Here is a 22,731-nt window from a genome sequence, read left to right on the forward strand (position 1 = left end):
GGTGAAACTGGGAAGAAGGTGGGCACAGATATCCAACTTTTAGAACGTTGGCACTCATTAAAGAATAACTAAAGCAACATTTTTTTTGTTGGTATATACTGTAGTGAGGAATGGTTAAAACGGCTTTGAATTTTGGTGCCATTGGGAAAATTTCCCTTCACTTTCTGTCCTGTAGATGCAACTGAAATTAAATCTCTACAAAGTAAGATAAACCCCATCTTAGACAGTTGTCACCAGGACATGTGTCTCTATTGGATGATTTCCCATCTCTTCCTGTTCTGATGACCACTCCAAATTTTAGACTTTCCCTCACATTTAGTTTCAGTGACAATGGTTCCCAGGAAAAATATAGAGGGAACCTCCCCAAATTGGAAACAGACATCAATAAAAGACTGCCTGGGGTTCTAACCTTTCCAGACACATAACTGCTGGTGATTGTCACCATTCAGTCCTATCACCTGTACGATTCTACAACTACAATAATGCCCCGTACACACGGTCGGATTTTCTGACGGAAAATGTGTGATAGGACCTTGTTGTCGGAAATTCCGACCGTGTGGGGGCTCCATCACACATTTTCCATCGGAATTTCCGACACACAAAGTTTGAGAGCTTGCTATAAAATTTTCCGACAACAAAATTCGTTGTCGGAAATTCCGATCGTGTGTACACAAATCCGACGCACAAAGTGCCACGCATGCTCAGAATAAATAAAGAGATGAAAGCTATTGGCTACTGCCCCGTTCATAGTCCCGACGTACGTGTTTTACGTCACCGCGTTCAGAACGATCGGATTTTCCGACAACTTTGTGTGACCGTGTGTATGCAAGACAAGTTTGAGCCAACATCTGTCGGAAAAAATCCATGGATTTTGTTGTCGGAATGTCCGATCAATGTCCGACCGTGTGTACGGGGCACTAGAATTCTCAAAACCTTTGATCCAATGACCCCCCCCCCCCCCCGCCAGTTCTCACTGGTTCCATCAAGTTTGATAAATTTATCTCCTTAACATTTTTGTGTCTACTGTAATAAAGACCTCACCTGGTCGGGGATGGGACACAGGTACACCCGTCCGCTTGGCACTTCTGGAGAGTAATATGTTGGAGCCCCAACCACCAGGACAGGTGGACTTGAATTGAGAACACTTAGAACTGAGCCGAAGTATGACCCGATCTGGGGGAAAAATGTAAAGCACAATAAGAGAAGAATAGACATTTGGATGAAGTTCATGAGTCTGTATAACCCTCCAATGACAGGGACATAGTTTCAAAAAGTACATCCCCAACCTTATACTTTGTCTTTCTGTCTCCTGGAGACATCAGCTGGTGACCATTAAGGAAGAGGACTTTCAGTAGACAATTCAGAGGGACGTGAGATATCAGGATAAATGGATTTCTTTCTTTATTGGTGTTCTTTTCCTGAGAGGGCCCAGAAGAGTAAAACCTCCTAAAAGGACCCAGAAGAGTAAAACCTCCTAAAAGGACCCAGTAGACTATAGCCTCCTGAGAGGACTCAATAGAGCAAAACTTCCTGAGAGGACCCAGAAGAATAAAACCTCCTAAGAGAACCCAGTAGAGTAAATCCTCTTGAAAAGACCCAGTAAAGTAAAAACGTCAGAGAGGACCCAGTAGAGAAAAACCTCTTACCCCCCTCCGTCCTGTGCACCTTTAGTCTTCTATTGATTCCAAGTGTACCCTGTGTGAGCCCATGTCCCTAAGTGCACCTTGTGTCATCTAATGACTCCTAGCATGCCCTGTCCCCAATAGTGTCCCTGTGCCTCCAGTGTGCTCCTGTGCACCACCATAACAACTGTGTGACTATGAAATGATAAAAAAAATGTCAGCAATACTTCTGAATATTCTGTGTAGCACTGATAATTTTTGCCTGTCTTTCTAATGTAATGTAAAACTATGGGCAGTGCATACTTTGGTATTTGGCACCATCTAGTGGCCAAAACGTGAAATGGACTTAATTTTATTTTCTATTTCAAGAAGATGGAGAGATGTTACAGGAAGTGACTGTTTGTTTACATTTTACAATGATCTACCTACCCAGAATGCAGAGTGACCTACCCATGAACACTCAGCACTGAACTGCATGCTGGGTAGGTTATAAAAGGCCCTGCGTGGCCATCTTGGGTCTCTTTTGGACGCGTGGCCTGCCTACAAGGACCTGTGAGGAGGCTTCCAGAGAGTGTGGCCTACACCAACTGCGGAGCGGAACAGCCAGCGAATCTACTCTACACCTGAGTACTGATCGGGAAGGATCCAGAGACACCGGTCTGAGCCATCAGAGGGTCCCGGTTCATCTTGCGGAGCGGTGTAACGGCGCCGGCTGGCGAGAAGCAAGACTGAGTGCACCGGAGCGGAGCTGTTCTATTCTCCAGGCCTGGTTGGGTGAGAGGGCTGCCACCCATAGTTTCTTAACGCACTTTTATAAACAGTGTTGCTGAGACCTATAGTCCCACAGAGGAGATCTTATTCAAAAGGACTGAGATTAAACAGCCCTCAAGCCTACCCTTCACTGTACTACTGACACTGTGTTATTCAAAGCCAATTACATCAGAGGCGGTTGCAGGTGTACTGCACTACAAGAATAGTTCTAACGTTCATTTTCCGTTAACCTTTGTTTGTTCAACTGTCGGATTACAATTAACACGACACAAATAGCTAGCAGAAGACAGAAGACTCAAAAGACTGCATCTCTCATTGCAAGGCCTTGCATCCTATTAATGATAAGAGGGACTGCATTATAAAGTAGGGGGAGCTCCCTAGAAATTGTGTTGTGCTTGATTGATTAACTTTGCATTTCTGTGGTTACCAAGGTGTGCTGGAAGTGGGAAGGTGCCCAGAGTTAAGGTGTTTGTGCTCTGAGCATTAGTCCCACTTGGAGACACACTCTCAGGGGTCATCTAAGACAACTTTACAAGTACAACCTGTTGTGAATACCTATTGGGCTGTTGTGTTAGTTTGTGTGACAGCGCAAATACTGTAATTACTATTTTATGCCAGTTCCAGTAAAAATACGTTCCTGGTTAATTACAATTGGTGTGGATTGTTGTTCCTTTTTTCCAGCAGGTGGAACATCGGATACCCAGGTAATAACAAAGGTATACTATTGTTATATTGCACATTGTGGGGTTATCCCTTACTATTAGCTTCACACTAACATTGCACCACAGCTGTGTCAAGGGGATTGAGTCAAGTTATTGGGGGTGTAAGAGCAGAGTACAGGTCCAATCAATTACCAGCAGCTCCTTCGGGGGTCAGTGCTACAGGTGGGGGCTCTTCCGGGATATCTGTTACTCTGCAAGCAAATACACCCTCTTGACACCAGTATGGACCACATCACAGTGGTCCAGTGGTGCAAAGCAGAAAGTGCTTGCTCAGAAGCGAGTGTGGCAATTGAACTCCCAGGGGAAGACTGGGAAGAAAAATATGTACAAGAAGTTGTGCAGGCATTGTCCCCAGATAGGAAGGCCTGGGTGATTGCTGTGAGACCAGACTATGGGACCTCACACACTTATGCTCTATTAGAATGGAGAAAGGGAGTTTCTGAAAACTTCCAAGGTGCCAGTGTGAAACTGTCTGACGAAACAAGGTTTCACTTGACACATCCGGCCTGGTCACGCAAGGACTGTCCCAGCCCAAAATAGATGGAGCCTACTCAGCAAGAAGTCAGTTTTGGGTCAACACCAAGAGAAAGTGGTAGAGGATCCCCTAATAAAAATAAAAAGTCTGTTATTAAAACACTCAGAGCTCATGGGAGGAGTTCACAGTCAGAACAGCAGCTGGCTGACCTGAAACAACAATACAATGACATACAGGAGAGGTTTCAGGAGACCTCCAACATGATTGCGGAACACATCAAAGGACTAGGTTTCACATACAGACACCTGAGTGATAGTCAGGCAACACCCAGACCCGTGTCAGTAATCAAAAGACGCCCTCATAACCACCTGCCAGAGGTGACCATCCGAAAAGACTTCAAGATCGATGGTCAGATAGGAGAGAGAGGACAACAGGATAAGCTGTCCTAGACAAACCTCTTCCATCAGATTGAGCTGGGATTACAGAGAGGGTACCTGGAGTCTGAAGTCATAGAGGCTGTAATCAACACCATTAAGCCAGGCCTAAGCATCAGAGGCATGCTTGAAATGAAGAGCGGACTGACATTGATACAACTCAGGAGAATCCTGAAGAGTTACTATAAAGAGGAAGATGCCACTGAGCTGTATCATCAACTGATACATATGGCCCAGAGTAGCCAGGAGACTCCCCAGAACTTTTTATTCAGAGCTATTGAACTGAAAGACCGCCTGTTGTCTGTTTCAAAGGGGGAGGGCTCTGAGGAACACTATGGAGCTGACTTGATCCAGAAGAAATTCCTAAGGTTCGTAACTACAGGACTGAGGAGTGACTATGTCAAGTTTCAGTTGAGGCAGTACCTGGAAGATCCCTCTACACCGGATGAGGTGCTCATTGAAGAGACTAATGAGGCAGCCAAGATGGAGGTCGAAAGGGACCAGAAGCAAAAGGAAAATCCAACCTCACAGCACAACCAGAACCAAAGGGCAGCAGCTAGATGTTCAACCGGGCAAGAGAGAACCCAGTGTCTTGACGGTGAGTGCTGATCAGACATCCTGGTCTTCACCTGCACAGTATCTGCCAACATGCGAGTCTGAGCTGGGAGAATTGCTCCAGACACAGAAGGAGATGCTAGAGATGATGGTTCTGTTGACTGCCAAACTGGTTGAGCCGCAGAAGGAAGAAGTCTTAGCACCCAAGACCTTGACGGGCCTAAATCCAGTCAGACCGCGAAACCGGTGAAGAAAATAATATGCTTTAACTGCAGGGGAGTGGGACACTACCGTCGAGTATGTCCAAGCCCGACAGGATTTGAAGCAGAGCAACAAAAGCCGGCGGAAAACTTCAGAGGGCCCCAGTGAAGGAGTCAACTGGGCGCCCTAGGACAATAGCCAACTCCAAACCGACCTGTACACCCCAGACCCCTGCAACCACAGCTAGACCAAAGTGGAAGAAAAGGAACCCACGGAAGCCAAGTGTGAAGGTACAAGCCACCAAGCAGGCCAAGAGTGCCACTTCCCATGGAGTCCCTCCCAAGCTAGTGGGACCTTCCCACATTCTCCCTATCCAGATAGAAGGGATATACGCTAAAGCCCTGTTGGACACTGGAGCTCAAGTGACTCTGTTATACAGAGACTTTTACTAGAAATATCTCAAACATCTGCCACTACAAAAGCTGAAAGAGCTGGAGATATGGGGCCTAGGGACCCAGAACATCCCCTATGACAGTTATCTACCTATCAAGCTCACTTTCGACCCGAGTGTGGCAGGGAAGACGGAAACCTTCGACACCTTGGCAGTGGTGTGTCCTCGGCCCCCAGGGACTGATAGAAGCTCTCTCATCATTGGGACCAACACTGATCTGGTAAGAAGACTGCTCACACCACTAGTACAGGAGAAGAGCACCCCAGCCACAGTTGTGCACCCTATGCTAAAACAGGTGTACCAGGATCTTGTGCAGGAACAGAAGGCCCCACCCGAAGGAGTGGGAAAAATGTGGCGCCTAGACAGGAGTGAAAAGCTGGTGCAACCGGGTGAGGTAGTCTGCCTAAAACCCTCTATCAAGCTGAGTTGGAGACAGCCTGGTCCCTTCATAAGATAAGGGCCTGGAAGTTATCCCCGAAGTGCTGTCAACCAAGGTGCTGAAGAGAAGTAAAGGTAAAATCTCAGTCAGTGTTCGCAACACAACAGCCTTGCCTGTGAAGGTGCCTGCCATAGTGCCACTGGGACAGGTCAGCCAAGCAACCCCAGTCTCACCGTGTGGTATCATGGGAGAATAAGACAGAGAGATTCCCTTGGAAGAGTTCTACCCAAAGAACACACCTCTTACACCTGCTTGGATGGAGAGAGCCAAGAACCAGCTCCTGAGATGGAGAACTGCTTTCTCAAAAAGTGAGTTCGATGTGGGGCTTGCAAAGAGTGCCGAACACAAAATTCAGTTGGAAGAAGACAAACCCTTTCAAGAGGGGGTCAGACAGATTCCACTGGGAGATCTGGAAGACCTGAGGGAACAGCTGGCTGAGCTGAAGAGGACAGGGATTATCAGAGAGTCCCGGAGTCCATATGCCTCTCTAATAGTGGTAGTGAGAAAGAAGAATGGGTCATTACGGTTGTGTATTGACTATAGGACACTGAACCGAAGGACCAATCCTGACAAATACACCACACCTCGCATAGAAGATGCCTTACAGAGCCTGTCAGGGGCGAAGTGGTTCAGTGTGCTGCATCTAAAAAGCGGATATTATCAGATCCCTATGTGTCCCAAAGATAGGGAGAAGACCGCTTTCATTAGCCTTGTAGGATTCTTCAAGTTCAATCGCATGCCACAGGGCCTGTCTGGGGCCCCGGCAACCTTCCAGAGATTAATGGAGAACACTATGGGTGAAATGAACTTGATTGAAGTGCTGGTGTACTTGGATTACATCATAGTGTTTGGCAAAACACTGGAAGAGCATGAAGAGCGCCTGGAGAAAGTCTTGAAGAGACTCCACGAAGAAGGCCTGCAGCTCTCAGTGGAAAAGTGCCAGTTCTACCAACCCTCAGTGAACTACCTAGGAAGCATTGTGTCTGCAGAAGGAGTGGCAATGGACCCCATGAAGCTGGAAGCTGTCACCTCTTGGCCCAGACCCACAATTGTGACCAAGCTTAGGTCCTTCTTAGGTTTCTGTTCCTATTATCGGAGGTTTGTAGAAGAGTTTGCCAAGATAGCTCACCCACTTACTGAGCTATTGAAGAACCAGGAAGAAACTGGTATGGACTCAGACAAGCCTGGAAAGCCAAAAGAGGGGCCCAGGAAGGAGAAAGAGTCCATCCAGGACCAGTGGACTCCACAATGCAAAGAGACCTTCAGGCAGCTGAAGTGGAGCCTTACCACTGCCCTGGTCTTGGCCTATGCAGAACCTGCCAAACCCTACGAACTGCATGTGGATGCCAGCCGAGACGGGCTGGGCAGAGTGCTTTACCAAGAACATGACGGGCATTTAAGGCCCAATGCCTATGTGAGCCGAAGTCTAGTCCCTGCTGAGAGGAACTACCCCACTCACAAATTTGAATTTCTGGCCTTGAATTGGGCTGTGGTGGACAAGTTAAAAGATTACCTGTATGGTGCGGAGTTCGTGGTCAAAACGGACAACAACCCCCTTACATACTTGCTCACCACCGCAAAGTTAGATGCTACAGGCCACAGGTGGTTGGCTGCCCTCTTGGCATTTATCTTCAGCTTGAAGTACAGACTGGGGATTGGTAACCGAGATGCGGACACATTGTCAAGGAGACCTCACTGTTCTCAGGGCCACCACAAAGAGTGTACCCAACTTATCCCGGAAGGACTAAGAGCTCTTTGTGAAAGGGCAGAACAGCAAGGAAAAGGCGGAGCCAGAGCTGTAGAATTTGGGGTGTCTCCCGCAGAAGTGCCTAAATGCTACTGTAATGTCACCCAGATCATAGAGGAGGGTCTACCCAAGCTATCTAGAAAGGACCTCTGGAGAGACCAACAGGAAGATCCACTCTGTAGCTTGGTATTGAAGGCCTTGGAGAGTCAACACCCTGATTTACTTCTCAAGAGCACTCAGAAGGAAGCGCTCCTGCTGCATAAAGTGTGGGATCGGTTACAGTTGCAACAGGGGGTGGTCTACCGAAGGGGCCCCTCCGAAGAGAAGTGGCAACTGTTTCTGCCGGAGAAACATAGAGAAAAGTTGCTGATCCCCATGGCCATCTGGGATCAGAGAGGACTCTCCAACTGGTAAGGGACAGGTTCTACTGGCCCTACATGAGGACCGAAGTGGAGAACTGCTGTCATTCCTGCCTCAGGTGCATACGGAGGAAAACCTTACCCCAGCGAGCTGCCCCAATGGGCCACTTAGAGAGCCAAGGGCCAATGGATCTAGTCTGCATAGACTTCTTATGTTTGGAATCTGACCTGAGTGGGCAAGGAAACATTTTAGTGGTCACCGATCACTTCACCTGCTATGCTCAGGTGTTCTCTACTAAAGATCAGCAAGCAGCCACAGTAGCGAAGACTCTAGTGGAAAAGTTCTTCATCCACTATGGCCTACCTCGACGGATCCATTCAGACCAGGGAAGGGACTTTGAGAGTACTCTGAACAGAAGACTGTTGGATCTACTAGGTATCCAGAAATCTAGAACTACTCCCTATCACCCACAAGGAGACCCTCAACCCGAGAGGTTTAACAGAACTCGCAACATGCTGGGGACCTTGACCTCTGAACAAAAACCGCATTGGAGCAAGCACATCACTGGTACATGCTTACAATAGCACCAAGAATGATGCTACAGGATATTCACCTTACCGGTTGATGTTTGGGCAAGAGGCCAGACTACCGGTAGACTTAGCCTTCGGAACTTCTTTGGACCACACCTCAGAGACCTCTCATTGGAGGGTATGTAGGTTACGGAGGAGTTTGAAGATAGCCTATGAGAAGGCCCAAGCCACATCAGACACCAGAGAAAGTAGGAACAAAAGGAACTTTGACTTAAAAGTATGGGTTTAGGACCTACACCCTGGTGACTGAGTCCTACTAAGAAATCTGGGCATCCCAGTCAAACACAAGTTGGCTGATCGCTGAAAGTCGCAGCCGATGTTGTATGCAGACAACTTCCAGGGCTCCCAGTGTATGAGATCAGACAGGAAGGGAGCACGGGACCAGTAAAGACCTGGCACCGAAACCACCTTTTACCTCTCACAGAGGCAGTCAGGATGACCTCGAAGGAAGCATTACCGTCTACATCCACTGCTGTGCATAGACCAGTAACTAGGTCTCAGCCTGGACCCTCAGTCACTGAAAATGGTGAGGAAGAAGAAGTGGAAATAAGCTGGCTGTGGCCATCTGAAGTGTCAGAAGCTAAAACAGACTTTTCATTTCACACAGGAAGAGAGGATAATGGGACCCTTCGACCAGAGGCCCCTGAGTTTGTACCTCAAAACAGGTCAACAGAAGACTTAGAGGAGTCTCAAGCTCCCCTGTTGGAAACAGACTCAGAGGGCCTTAATGCTGATGTTGAATACAAGAGGTGGAAGAGGATGTACCGGGGAGTGAAGGAGTTGAAGAAAGCGCCAGTCTGCCTGAGACACCAAAAACTCAAAGGACGAAGAGAGTAATTCACCCGCCAAAAAAGACTGGTTTATGGCACCTTGGGTGAATGCTCTGAAGGGACTCATTTCACTGCCAGAAGAAATTCTGAGAGGCCCGGTGCTTCTACTGCTGATTCAGAAAGACTCAACCCCATATCACCTCTTGACACATCTGTACCAGACACCATGGTGTCAGCTGTGAGTGCACAGAACAGCTCTCCATCACGTGAGAAATGGTGGAAGGCTCCTCTGTCGGTATTATGCAATCACCTAGAGGCAAAAATGTGTAATAGGAATAAGATTCTAAATATCTTTGGGGACCAAAGAGTCAAAGCAGGGGGAGTATGTAGCGCTGATAATTTTTGCCTGTCTTTCTAATGTAATGTAAAAGTATGGGCAGTGCATACTTTGGTATTTGGCACCATCTAGTGGCCAAAACGTGAAATGGACTTCATTTTATTTTCTATTTCAAGAAGATGGAGAGATGTTACAGGAAGTGACTGTTTGTTTACATTTTACAATGACCTACCTACCCAGAATGCTGAGTGACCTACCCATGAACACTCAGCACTAAACTGCATGCTGGGTAGGTTATAAAAGGCCCCGCGCAGCCATCTTGGGTCTCTTTTGGATGCGTGGCCTGCCTACAAGGACCTGTGAGGAGGTTTCCAGAAAGTGTGGCCTACACCAACTGCGGAGCGGAACAGCCAGCGAATCTACTCTACACCTGAGTACCGATCGGGAAGGATCCAGAGACACCGGTCTGAGCCATCAGAGGGTCCCCGTTCATCTTGCAGAGCGGAGCGGTGTAACGGCGCCAGCTGGCGAGAAGCAAGACTGAGTGCACCGGAGCGTAGCTGTTCTATTCTCCAGGCCTGGTTGGGTGAGAGGGCTGCTGCCCATAGTGTAACGCACTTTTATACACCTAGACTTTTAACACAGTGTTGCTGAGACCTATAGTCCCACAGAGGAGATCTTATTCAAAAGGACTGAGATTAAACAGCCCTCAAGCCTACCCTTCACTGTACTACTGACACTGTGTTATTCAAAGCCAATTACAAGGCAGTTGCAGGTGTACTGCACTACAAGAATAGTTCTAACGTTCATTTTCCATTAACCTTTGTTTGTTCAACTGTCGGATTACAATTAACACAACACAAATAGCTAGCAGAAGACAGAAGACTCAAAAGACTGCATCTCTCATTGCAAGGCCTTGCATCCTATTAATGATAAGAGGGACTGCATTATAAAGTAGGGGGAGCTCCCTAGAAATTGTGTTGTGCTTGATTGATTAACTTTGCATTTCTGTGGGTACCTAAGGTGTGCTGGAAGTGGGAAGGTGCCCAGAGTTAAGGTGTTTGTGCTCTGAGCATTAGTCCCACTTGGAGGCGCACTCTCAGGGGTCATCTAAGACAACTTTACAAATACAACCTGTTGTGAATACCTATTGGACTGTTGTGTTACGTTTGTGTGACAGCGCAAATACTGTAATTACTATTTTATGCCAGTTCCAGTAAAAATATGTTCCTGGTTAATTACAATTGGTGTGGATTGTTGTTCCTTTTTTCCAGCAGGTGGAACATCGGATACCCAGGTAATAACAAAGGTATACTATTGTTATATTGCACATTGTGGGGTTATCCCTTACTATTAGCTTCACACTAACATTGCACCACAGCTGTGTCAAGGGGACTGAGTCAAGTTATTGGGGGTGTAAGAGCAGAGTACAGGTCCAATCAAATACCAGCAGCCCCTTCAGGGTTCAGTGCTACATCTGTATAATTCTATGTGATGAGGGTGGCTGTATAATATACACAACACAGAGTGTGGCCTGCATGGAGGTCTGTCAGCCATTTCACCCCACCTTCCCCCTCTTGTTATCAGATTACTGACCTCTCCTTATGAATTTCTAAGGGTTGAATTCTTAGTTTTTGGATTTTGACAGAACCATAGACACACAATTTACATTACCAGAGACTAATCGGTTGTGTTGAACAGCACAGACAGTTCTTCATCCACATGCAATGATGAATGAGGTCCATACTTCCATGACAATTACCATTTATCGTCTGACAATTCGTAGCTCACCTGCTCTCCATTGGCTGTGGCCATTTGCCTCCACTGGCTGTTTCTTCTTTTGTAGATCAGGACCCTCCCGGTATGTTGGTATCTTGGGGCCCCAACTGCTATAAGGTCCTTTGTCACCTTCTGTATAGCATAACCTACGTAGATTCACTAATGTTATATGTGCACAAATGCAATGGTACAATGTCTGCTATTGAAGTGTAATTAAAGTTGCATATTCGGGAACTTCTGAAAGGACTAAAATATTCCCAATAGATTGCTTTTCTTGATTTTCCATACAAATAGCTACAACTCAGAACAAGTGTTAGACTCCCTCACAAAATGTCTCTCCCCCTCCTCCACTACTCTACAGGTATTACCAGCACAGGGATGGGTGATGGGAATCCAAAGGTGAGTTCCCAGGTCTGTCATTACGAGAGGCCCAATATCCCTGATGGAGAAGACCTTGTTTTAAATAATATTAGTGCAAATGAAAAAAAAAAAAAAACTTTCAGTACTTAGCAATTTTCTGCCCAACAATGACTGCTTTATGCTGGAGGAGATAATCTGTCTTCTCACCCATATAAGAGTCCTTCATGTCCGTCTGATCCTTTGTATTGTTTATGAAGGCACCATTCTGCTGTCCGGTGGTGTAAACTGATATCCCTCCTGACCAACCATAAGCACCTACTGCCCCGAGGATGGGCCCATCCTGAGGAGGAGAAGACCAAGGTTAACTGACAGATGGTCTGCAGGGCAGAGGATCATATACATGTCACCTCCAGAGCTGTAACCAAAGTAGATTTATTAAAAGGGCAAAAAGCACAGCAGCTTATTAAAGAAGGCCCGCCATTAAAGGAGGTCCATGATTAGGGCCTCACCACTGAAAAGGTCTCGCCATTAATGGAGACCCACCATTGGACTTCTGAGTGATATAGCCACTCTACTAGAGTGTGCTTATTTCACATCCCAATGTTCGGTACTCCATAACTTGATGCGTGAATGGAGTACTATGTATTAAATGAGGTCTCCTCATCATCCAGGCCCATTCCTGTATTTTGGTGCTTTCAAACAGGCTAAACAGAAAGACGTCAAGACATTAAACTTGTTCTAGTTATAATTTCTCATATCTTTTCATTCAGTAGTCTTAGTGTAGTTCTAAAAATCAATTTTTTTCTACTATTCCTATGGATGACCTTAAGCTTGTGGTGCCTTTATGGAAACTTAATCATTTTATCATTATACAATCTGGTCAAAAACAGTAATATAAAGTCTTTAGTTAATTAGAAATACTGTATTATTACTGAAATTAGTATCAGCATTACAGTACTTAGTAGGTTTAGAAATGTTTGACGTAGCATTAGGTTTTAGGTTATTGTAATAACGGCTTCAATAACAATATATGGCAGTAGTAACAATAATTGATAAAAATCAGCGATAGTAATAATAGTAATAACGCTGATGGTTGTATAAATTCTTCTTATAATAAATATGAATGACCTCTGTTAGGATGGCACTGAACCCCTCCTGAGACATCTCCATCTGGAAGGAAGTTGCGTCCTTTGACTGCGTTCCTGTAGAAGAGAGAGATTGGTAAAGATACATTGCCTTCCGAAATTGGTCATATTCTGTGAGGAAGGGTCAGCAGCCTCCCCATAGCTCCATCCTCATTTGGGGTGTAATGTGTGCTCCACCCTAAGTAATCTGTGTACTAGAAGCGTAATGGGTGAAGCAGAACTAGAAGAATCGAGGAGAATGTGGAGGATTTCATTCAACTCCGATCCATCTGTTATCTTCTACAAGTCCATCTAACCACTGGAGGCCAATTGTACAGCCATAGATAAGGCTCTCTGATGGGCCAATTCCTTGGCTGAGCACAGTAAACACATTCTTTCCATGTTATCTCAGCTTAAAACAAATAAGATGGCTGAGGTTTGCAGTTCTGCAAAAAAAAAAAAAGTTCCAGTTTAACCTCTTCAGCTGTCACCTTTGTATGACCCAACTGGGGCAGAACAATCACAAATAGTACAGAGGAGCAAAGAAGTCTTCACATACAACCTAGAATAAAACAAGTATTTGTCTAGTTTATCTGTCTATAGACTTCTCTGCTTATTGTTAGGTGTTGTGTTCTACTAAATAGCGTCATGAGATCCCTTTATTTCTGCTAAAGTAGTTTCTTTTGGGTGTAGCTTTCTATTTCCCTTGCCATGTACCATGCTGCCAGTGGGTTCCTGCACCAGGACCTGTATGCATGCTCCATAGGCATTTCCATTGAGGAATGGGAAGTGTTCCCTGAAAACAGGATGTAGTTCCCCGGCTACCCACAGCCCTGGCACTGACCATGGAGGGTGGGTGACAAATCAAGGCTCTTCAAGAATTTAGTAAATGTATTTTATTCTGGATTTGATACATTTTATTTATTATAATACACTTGGTAATTTCATTCCATTTCTCTGTTTTTTTTTTTTTTTTCATAGTCAATATGCGGATTCTCCTGGTCTGAATGGGTCTAGAAACCGCACAATCTGTTCCTTCAAGAGCACAGGACATGTGTGGACCCTCATTTTTCCTTGAAATGGCCCTGAATAATTAATTTAATTTATCTTTTCTTTTTTTTTTTGCTGATTGCAAACATTTACACCTCCCATCCTGTTCCTGGACAATCGACACACACCATTGATAAAGGTGACTGAGCTACTTGGTGGCTATCAGCATTGGGGTATGTTCCTGACACTCATTAGTGCTGAGGAAGCTGTTTAGAAAATCTGTGACGTTTCTTCTGCATTTTCAGAAGAAGTCCAGGTGAATGTGTTCTACTAGTAGTAGATCTACCAAAAGATGAGAACCTTCCCTCTGATATTACTTCATTTGAACATTTCTATAGACAAATAAACGTCTCCATGCATGAGACAGACCTAACACGAAAAATGATTTATGTATTTATGTTACAGAAACCTAGGTACGGCACCTTCGATGGCAAAGATCTTCTCCTGCAACGTCTTCTGGAACTGAGAGAGGACAGAGAAGTCGGTGACTTTGAGGATGCGGTCACTGGATGATGCAATGGTTTCTAATTCTTTATAGGCACCTGCATTAGTGAAGGCGCGGCCAACCTGTGGGTGAAATACGGAATATTATACTGGCATCTTTGAGGGAGGAGGCATGCCATGGGGAACATATAGAAATGGCCAAATAAAAAAAGAATAGTGTCTTTCCCTATTCAGAATTGTCAGCTCTCCACCAAGAGCTCCACCAGACACTGACATTATGGCTGCTATGAGCCCACACCTTTATAGAAAGGGGGCTATCCGTTCCTTCAAATTACTGGCTCTTGTGACTCAGCTGACCAGATGCAAAGGCTATGCACCACAATATTGGTTGTTCCATTTTTTCTGGCTGTGAACCTGTAAAATGTTTGGCCAAATGTTAATAATTTACATATTTAATCCATCCTGAAGACTTTCCCACAAAACCATGGTATCGGTAAACCCAAACCTGATCCCTATTGAAGGCTACCTGCAACCATAACTGGGTGGGCTCTGATTATGTTGTAAATAGTAGCTGCTTATCACCTCCAAAGTGTGAGCTGTGAGATTTCCTTTCAGTAGTTTGTGTCTCCACCTCTTACAACAAGACGGTAACAAAGGCAATATACTCCTGTAGCACCCGCCCCCTTAGATAGGCTTCTACTTTTGGTTAGGCAAGTTTAGTTAGTGGCATTCCTGTAATCAGCAGAGCAACCAGTGATTGCTTTGGTCTCCTCTGGGCTCTACAGGCTGCAAGTTTGATTGGTCTCCCTTGTCTTCTGGAGGCTTCCAGAATATAGTGGGTGGGAGGATCATATGAGCAGCCTGAATATTTATGCAGCCCCAGCCAATCCCTGGGGGGAGGGTGGCCAGATGGTGGCTGGAACAGTTCATAAATAGTATGGAACCTGGGAGAGCAGTGATCTTCTCCAGGAGGAGAGGTTCCCAGCCAAAAGGGCTGTTGCCCTTCCAGGCTGTCCTACTGAAGGTTCTGGCTGTCTCATTGAGAATGCCATAAGGCAGTGGTCATCAAACCTGTCCTCAGGGCCCACTAACAGGCCAGGTTTGCAAGATAACTGAAATATATCACAGGTGATATCCTTTGCTGCTCAGTGATTGCAGTATTTTAGTCTGCATCTCCCCAAGGTAATACATAAAACCTGGCCTGTTAGTGGGCCCCGAGGACAGACCACTGCCATAAGGTATAAACAAGGCCAAGGATAAATCCAAGGAAACAAAACAAGCTTACTTACCGACCAGCTCGCAGACAACCAATTAAACCTGTCTAACAGTATGTGTTAAAAGCAGGGGTTATGTCTGTACGCATTTGCAAATGCATGCGGAAGCCACAGAGCCTCGCCACGGCATCCTGGTATCTGTGGTCCCTAACACTAACTTATAAGTGTCTCCACAGTGGAGGCACATGCATTCTGAAGGATAGATGGAGGGCAGGTGGACTGAAGGGGAGCCCACCCATTCTTAAAGGTACAGGAACACACTGAGCACCCAGCATGTAGCTCAATGGCTGTAATATTGGCACTGGCCTTGTTTATACCTTATGTCGCCCTCCAATGCTGCTTACTGCGATGGCCAGTTATAGATGGGGCAGTGGCGCTTTTTTTTGTATCATTGAGGTGCCAGCTGTGCATAGCTGAGGGACCTATCCTTCTACAAGTTCTTTGGGAGCCAAAAGAGGGGTTCCATATAGGATCTCATCTGGAAGCTTTGCAGAGAAGCATGTCTACCTGAGTCTGAGCGAGACATCCAAGCCCTGGGGAGACTGTGGGTACAGAAATAAGAGAGAAGGATCCCAGTGACTGTTGCTAAGTCCTGGAGCACTAAGTTGAGGCTTGCCTGACCTGCAACAATTCTAATGTGTCCCAGTGCTGTCCACTTCCTATCCTACTGCTCAAAGGACTATTTTAAAAAGTAGTCGCAAAGGGAAGAGTGTCCTCACATTCCTGTTCAGTGACCAGGAGTATCCCACAGCTTCCCTAAGCACCATCCAAGTTAATCTGCAATAAACATTTAAAAAGGCAACCCCTCGTCCAGGGGTAGGCAACCTTGGCCCTCCAGCTGTTTTGAAATTACAAGTCCCATGAGACATTGCAAGACCCTGACTATCACATGGATGACTCCTGAAGGCAGAGGCATGATGGGATTTGTAGTTTCACCACAGCTGGAGGGCCGAGGTTGCCTAACCCTGCCCTAGAGGGTTTACTGAGCCAGATGAGTGATAGTTGCTGTTTGCCTGGCTGCTGCTACACAAGGGGAAAAGAACCTGGGACAAAAGTCAGTGGCTCTTGTGGGGGTGAGCTCTACCCTCTCATAGCCAGTCTCCATATTGTATACAATTCTTATACTTAATAGGGTTCCTAGCTGAACCCCTATTTTAATTCTGCATCTGGATGAAAAAACTAGCCTAAGCTTTTGTTCACTTTTATTGTGTTTTGCACAGGTTCGTCCGTTATCCATAGATTTGGCCAGCTACTGTTCAGTAAGCTCCTGTAGTCTAAATGAAAAGGGATAATAGTTTGAGTGATGGATATCTATCCTTCATAGCCAACCACTGAGGACTGCAAGGGAAGTTGCAAAATATTTGAACAACTTTCCAAATAGTTTTTTTCTAAAACGAGTCCTTATGGTAACATCTCACCAAAGGCGCAAGACACAAGAAGCCATCCTATGACCCCATATACCACCAAGAAGACAAACCCAAGATTTGTATTGGGTGGGGGGTGACTAGACAGTGAAGGTCACCCTACTATGATTGCTATAATATAAATGTGACACATCTTCTGAGACATTTACCCCAATGGCGAAGCACACTATGCCTCTTCGTCTGGCTTCATTGGCTGAATCTTCAAGACGTCTGTTATCTCCAACTGTCACTCCATCAGTGATCACAATGAGGAGTTTCACAGCTTTATCTCGGGCCCCACTGCTGGGGACAAAGAGCTCCGTTCTGAGGAGGGAAATACAACACGATGAGCAGGTAAGGCTAAGAAGAACATATAGGAAAGCTACAGGGGGTTTGCTCATCCTTTTCATGATATTGTTGTCAGGATTTGTAGAATAACTATAGGGAGTATATGGAGTTTGGTTAGTGGGTTGGTTCATAGACTTTCATTAGGAAAATGTTTAGTAAAGTGCAACCATTGTGCATGGTACGTAGAGCAGAGGCTGAGTATGTCTTGAACCCTCATTAACAGGTTCTTCCTCTGGTGATCCACTCAGTGTCTGCTGGTGGGACTGAAGATGGGGATGAAGATGGGACTGAATATCAGGATGAAGACGTGGTCAGGTTTGGAAGACCACAGGAGGAAGATAAGGAGGACAATGACATAACTCAGGTGGAGGGTGAAGGGGAGTTCTACACCTTCTTGCCATTCAGACCCATCCTGAGTTCCTAATAAAGAACACAAGTAGATGAGCAAATTGTGAGGGAAATGAACCAGGATGTGTGGGGGTGGAGGAGGAAGCATTTAGCCAGTCCATAGGCTCTTACCACTATAATAATGAGGTGGAGATACTTAGATTGGACATGTAGCACCCTCCTAGGTAGGCGCTAGAGAGAGTATAGTTGTGGGATTCCCTGCTTAACAGGGGGACTGTTTAGTAACTTTAGGTGCTCTTCATTGGTAGGGTGTGCTCAGATGCTGCTCATGTTGTCTGCCTGTTTCACACTGGTCCAATAGGAAGGGGCATATTGGACAGTGGGAGGAAACCTGACAAATAGGAGCATAGGCATATTTACAGCCCTGGCCATTAGCAGAGGATGGTGCCTCAAGGCATGCTGGGTGACTGTATATATGCCTAGGGCACATGTACTCGGGTCTTTGGCTAGGGAGTGGGGTCTCGGAGGGAGGGGGCTGCTTCCCTTCCTCTGTACAGGCTGCCATGTGGCCTCAGGTGGTCGACCTGAGGGCCAGAGCTGCAGAAGCTACAACCCAGTTGTCCTGTGGAGCTGAATAGGAGGGAGATGCGTCTAAAAGGATCTGTTCCTGGCCACTGTGAGTACAGACCTGCCTGGGGGGCCTGTTCTGTGAGGGCCATCCCTTCAAGCTGGTAAAGTCAGTGGACGGGGGTCAGCCAAAGGGGATACTGGTGAGTGTCCCGAAAAAGAGTGGTGCATTGAGTCTGCTACCAGAGCAAACAAAGGACTTATTTGTCCACACAGCTATAGTGTGGTCCAGCATTGGATAACAAGCGGGAAAGTGTGCGGGTGAAAGTGAGAAAATACCCAAGTGTCTGGCTTCTGGATAATCAGAGGGGATTATATTCAGCATACCCCTCGGGGGCAGTGCTACAGACATGTAACAGCCATATGTACTATGGACAGATCCAAAGACTGGAGGTCCAAGTGTCCAGTGCTGAGTCTCCAGGGTACATGTCCCCAATGTATGTTGGCCTATACATCGTTCAGTATGTGCCTAGGCACAGTGGCTGGGATATGACTAAACTCTTCCAGCTTGAGCACATATAGGTATCATCATCAGCGCGATCACTGCACGCTCTCCAGGTGTTGGGACTTGTGGCCCCCAGGGTGAATATGCTGATATTCTGAAGCCATATTCTTGTAGTATCTGCCAACCTACCAGTCTACCCCTCATCTATACATGGAACAAGCACTACATTTGACCATTCACACCCCTGGCTCCTGAGTGATATACATTATTAGTCCAGAAGGTCTCTGTCCTGGTTTTTGGGATAGGGTGGAATACTTACGTTACTTTGTGGATAGCCGTCGGGGTTTTGGTTTCTCCCCCTATTTTACGGATGGTTGAAATCAGAATGTTTGGGTCTCTTACTGAAGAAAATCTTCGGAAATCAAAGTGTGTCTCAAAACGGCTGGAATACTGCATGAGGGCGAACTGGGGAGAGGAAAGATGGAGGGGGCAGAAATGGAAAAATGATCGGTCACCTGAAAAGAAGTTTTTTTTTTTTTCCGCACTCTATTACTATATTACATATAAAACACTGATTATTGCAACATTATCAGCCGTCTGTAAAAAAAGTATTATATTATATTATAGACATCACACTGATTATTGCAGCACGGAGAGGGGATTACCTGGGTGTCTGTCTCGCTGAAAGATGTCATAACCGTAGACACAAAAATTAACATTTTTCTAAAGTCTTGGAGACCAACACTGCCGGATCCATCAATCAGGAAGACGATATCCAGGCTGGAAAGCCTGCACTCTGCAGAGACACAGAGAAGGGCAATGAGGGCTCCACAGACACACTATGAAAGAAAACCCCGACCTACAATATAACCCATAGGAACCGATACCAGGATGGATATTTGTGCCATGACCCGAGGTTGTGTTTTATTGGATGAGCCTGATCATCATTCTGATCTCTTTGTACATACCCAGTGTAGCGCCCTCCTAGTGTAGGCTGCTAGGTAAATAACGTCCTTGGCTTCATCTGCAAGGCAGCAGAGATTGTTTGCTTTGGTCTGTTCAGTGTTTCACAGGCTGGGAGCTTAATTGCTTTCCCCTTCCCCTAGAAGACATTTCTGGAGCTAAGGGAGGGAGAATTCAAATAGCTACCCTGAATATTGATCGAGGCCCGGCCAATCCCTGGGGTGGCATGTCCAGGTGGTGTCTGGGGAAGCTGATAAATCTGGAGGCCTGAAGAGATTGTCTTCCCCAGCAAGGAGGGTTCCCAGTTTTAGAGGGGGCTGTTGTCCCTGAAGAAAGCCTTGGATTGCGGCTGCTGCTCTCTGAAGTATCGGGGAAGTAGACTTGGGAGGAACCTGGAACTGGCTGCAGGATTCACCAAAGTGATCTGGTCTGGAGAAGGATTTTTCTCACTTGCTGGGAGGTGTCTGGGGGGTGTCAGCTGTCCTTGTAAGTAATGACCATGTACTGATTCCTGGTGACTCTGTCTTTTTGGAATATAAGGGCCAGACATTGCCCTGACTGAGACGGCTCTCATAGGGTCACAGATACTGGCCAATCCCCACCCTGGACTGTGAGCTTTGTGAAGAGTGCCCTCCAGCACTGTGCAGTGCTCCTGAAGTTGCACTGGGTACCTACAGCTGTGCAGTGGTGCAGGTTAACCAAGTGCCTGATAGTCCCAAGCTGTAAAGGCGTTAAGACTGTTCAGAAAGATACCTCATGGTCCCCAGCTGTGAAGGTTTAGAGGGTCCTCTCATTGGTATCGCTAGCCGTTTTGAAATTTCCAATGCCCCAATCTCTGTACCAGTTTACAAGCAATAAATCACAAAAAAACATCCCCTAGATCAGAGGTGGTCCCCAACCCCCAGGCCTGCTGGGTGCCAAGCCGCGGGGCAGGGGTTGGCGGCAGGCAGAGCCAACACAACCTGCACTGCCACCAACCATCAGAGGGTGCCCACTCCCTTCTCCTAGCACCATTACTCCCTTCCCTCTCTGTTGTCATGAAGAAGGAGAAAGGGAGGGAGGAGAGCAGGGCCAGGGATAGTACCTAATAGAGACCCATGCTGCACCCCCCCCCCCACAAGGTGACCTGCTGCAACCACCACATACACCCCCCAGGTGATAAGCTGCATCCCCCCCCACCCAAGGTGACAGGCTGAACCACCACAACCCCCTCCCCCGAGGTTATAAGCTGCATCTCCCCAGGTGACAGAGTGCAACACCCCCCCCCCCAAGCTGCAAATCTCCCTTAGCCCCCTCATGACAGGCTGCGACCACCACACAAATAACCACATGCCGCCCACCCCAGTATATGGAGGGGTTCACTTCCAAGTGACCGGTCCCTGGTGCTGGGTAGGTTAGGGATTGCTGCTCTACACTGTTTATTGGAGTGAATAGACTGTTGCTTAGGTGGATGGTGACCTCTATACTGTTTGGGGGGAGGACCAGTTAAAACGATGGAGGTAACTCTACATCATTGTCTGCAGGTTCTCGGTAGATACAACAACCTAATGTTTCCTTCACTGGAGTGTTGCGTATGTACTGTCTACCATGAAGAGCTCACACTGTGCAGGAAACATGTCTTCATCGTGGAGGTCCAGCTGAGGTCATTGAAAATCACAATATGGTGCAAGGATTACCTGGTAGAACGGCCGGCAGTGTACGCCGGGGTTCCGGCCTGCCCAGGTCTAGTTGGTAGCACTGTCCATTAACATACACATTCTCTCCACAGACTCTCTGGAGGGTTGGCCCACAAGCCTGTAATAGACAGGAAAGTCGATTATTATAATATATAAATTTCATTCGCATGCTCCTCCAAAATATTTACCTAATGTGCTGTTCTTTCCACCACCCAAGGTGAGGGCAGCCAGGACCTGAACTATAAACTTCCCCGACTCGGAATATCAAACCTACATGACTGCTTGCAGAATCCAGAAGAAAATGTCTTCAGTCCATAAAGAGTTGAAAAGAAGAATTTTCATTGTTGAGGTGGATTGTAGCAAAAATGGGTAAACATAGGCAAACCGGTAAAATAAAATGATGGCCCTGTCTCCCCCCCGGTGAATGCTTGGAGCAGAGGGCTCCACATTTCTCCACATGTATAGTAAATCGCTGACCTGGAAAGCTGCGTTGGGGGATTTCAGGTTCATCATCACAGAAAATGACCCATTACATTGGCCGGCCAAGAAAACCTCAGCATAGACCACCACTTGACTGACCTCACCCTGTGTGGGCTCAGCAAACGCTCTGAGAAGTCTGGGAATCAGACCTACAAAGTGACGTACCAACAACTGCGGTGATTCCTTCTGGACAGCCAGAGCGAGTCCGAGTGACGTGTTCACCCCATCCTCTGATCCTGAAATACACATAATATAGAATGTATCACAAATAGTACATGTCTGATGGATTTAGGGAGCTCCAGAAGGTGGGTGTCGCAGGATGTAATTTTTTTTTGGCTTGGAAGGTGCAGACCGGAAGGTGATGAGATGCCTTCAGCAATGGTGAAAATAAATCTTGTATCTGACCCACCAGGCAGAACATTATAAGGTATTGTGGCAGTAGATGGGAAAAGGACCTTCTAAGTGGGAGAACAGAAAAATGGATCACACACAATGCATGTCGGGTGAAGACGTTGTGTCTTCCGATTCTAGCAACATAGTGAGTAATAGGGATGGGCGAACGGTTCGAGCCAAGCATGAGTTCGAGCTTAATATTCACCCGTTCGGCCATTCACTGAACACCCAAATTTGCAGGGTGTTCGTCCCGACAACACCCTGCAATGCACTGAGTGCTGCACAGTGCATCCTGCGCCCTGTTTGGGCAAAGCTTTGCCCAATCAGGGAGCAGTGCGAGCTGGTTGTTAAGGAGCAGGGCTGGGAAGCCGGCCTTAGCGTCCTTAACAACCGTTCTTAGAGGGTTTCCCCGTTGACAGCTGAACAATAAAAAAAAAAAAAAAAAAGTGCTATTAAAAAAAATAAAGAAAAAACAACGTGCTCCCCCCCCAGTCCATACCAGCCCTTTGCCCCCCCCACTGAGTCTATACCAGGCCCACAGCA

At 46.5% G+C, this 22,731-nt stretch overlaps 1 protein-coding gene across 1 annotated transcript in view; it reads right to left on the minus strand.

Annotated features, from left to right (window-relative positions):
• The window catches only part of LOC141148137 (integrin alpha-M-like), a 102,712-nt gene that overhangs the window by 32,218 nt on the left and 47,763 nt on the right, over window positions 1–22,731 (minus strand). The window contains exons 4-13 of the mRNA XM_073635321.1: window positions 21,961–22,031; window positions 21,316–21,433; window positions 19,342–19,472; window positions 18,996–19,141; window positions 17,079–17,232; window positions 14,210–14,354; window positions 12,742–12,815; window positions 11,821–11,953; window positions 11,266–11,399; window positions 1,042–1,173 (exon numbers count right to left, since the gene is read on the minus strand). Of these exons, the coding sequence (XP_073491422.1) occupies window positions 1,042–1,173; window positions 11,266–11,399; window positions 11,821–11,953; window positions 12,742–12,815; window positions 14,210–14,354; window positions 17,079–17,232; window positions 18,996–19,141; window positions 19,342–19,472; window positions 21,316–21,433; window positions 21,961–22,031 (1,238 nt within the window). The remainder of the gene's footprint in view (window positions 1–1,041; window positions 1,174–11,265; window positions 11,400–11,820; window positions 11,954–12,741; window positions 12,816–14,209; window positions 14,355–17,078; window positions 17,233–18,995; window positions 19,142–19,341; window positions 19,473–21,315; window positions 21,434–21,960; window positions 22,032–22,731) is intronic.

Source organism: Aquarana catesbeiana, linkage group LG06 (genome assembly GCF_042186555.1).
Source record: "Aquarana catesbeiana isolate 2022-GZ linkage group LG06, ASM4218655v1, whole genome shotgun sequence".
Taxonomy (NCBI): Eukaryota; Metazoa; Chordata; class Amphibia; order Anura; family Ranidae; genus Aquarana; species Aquarana catesbeiana.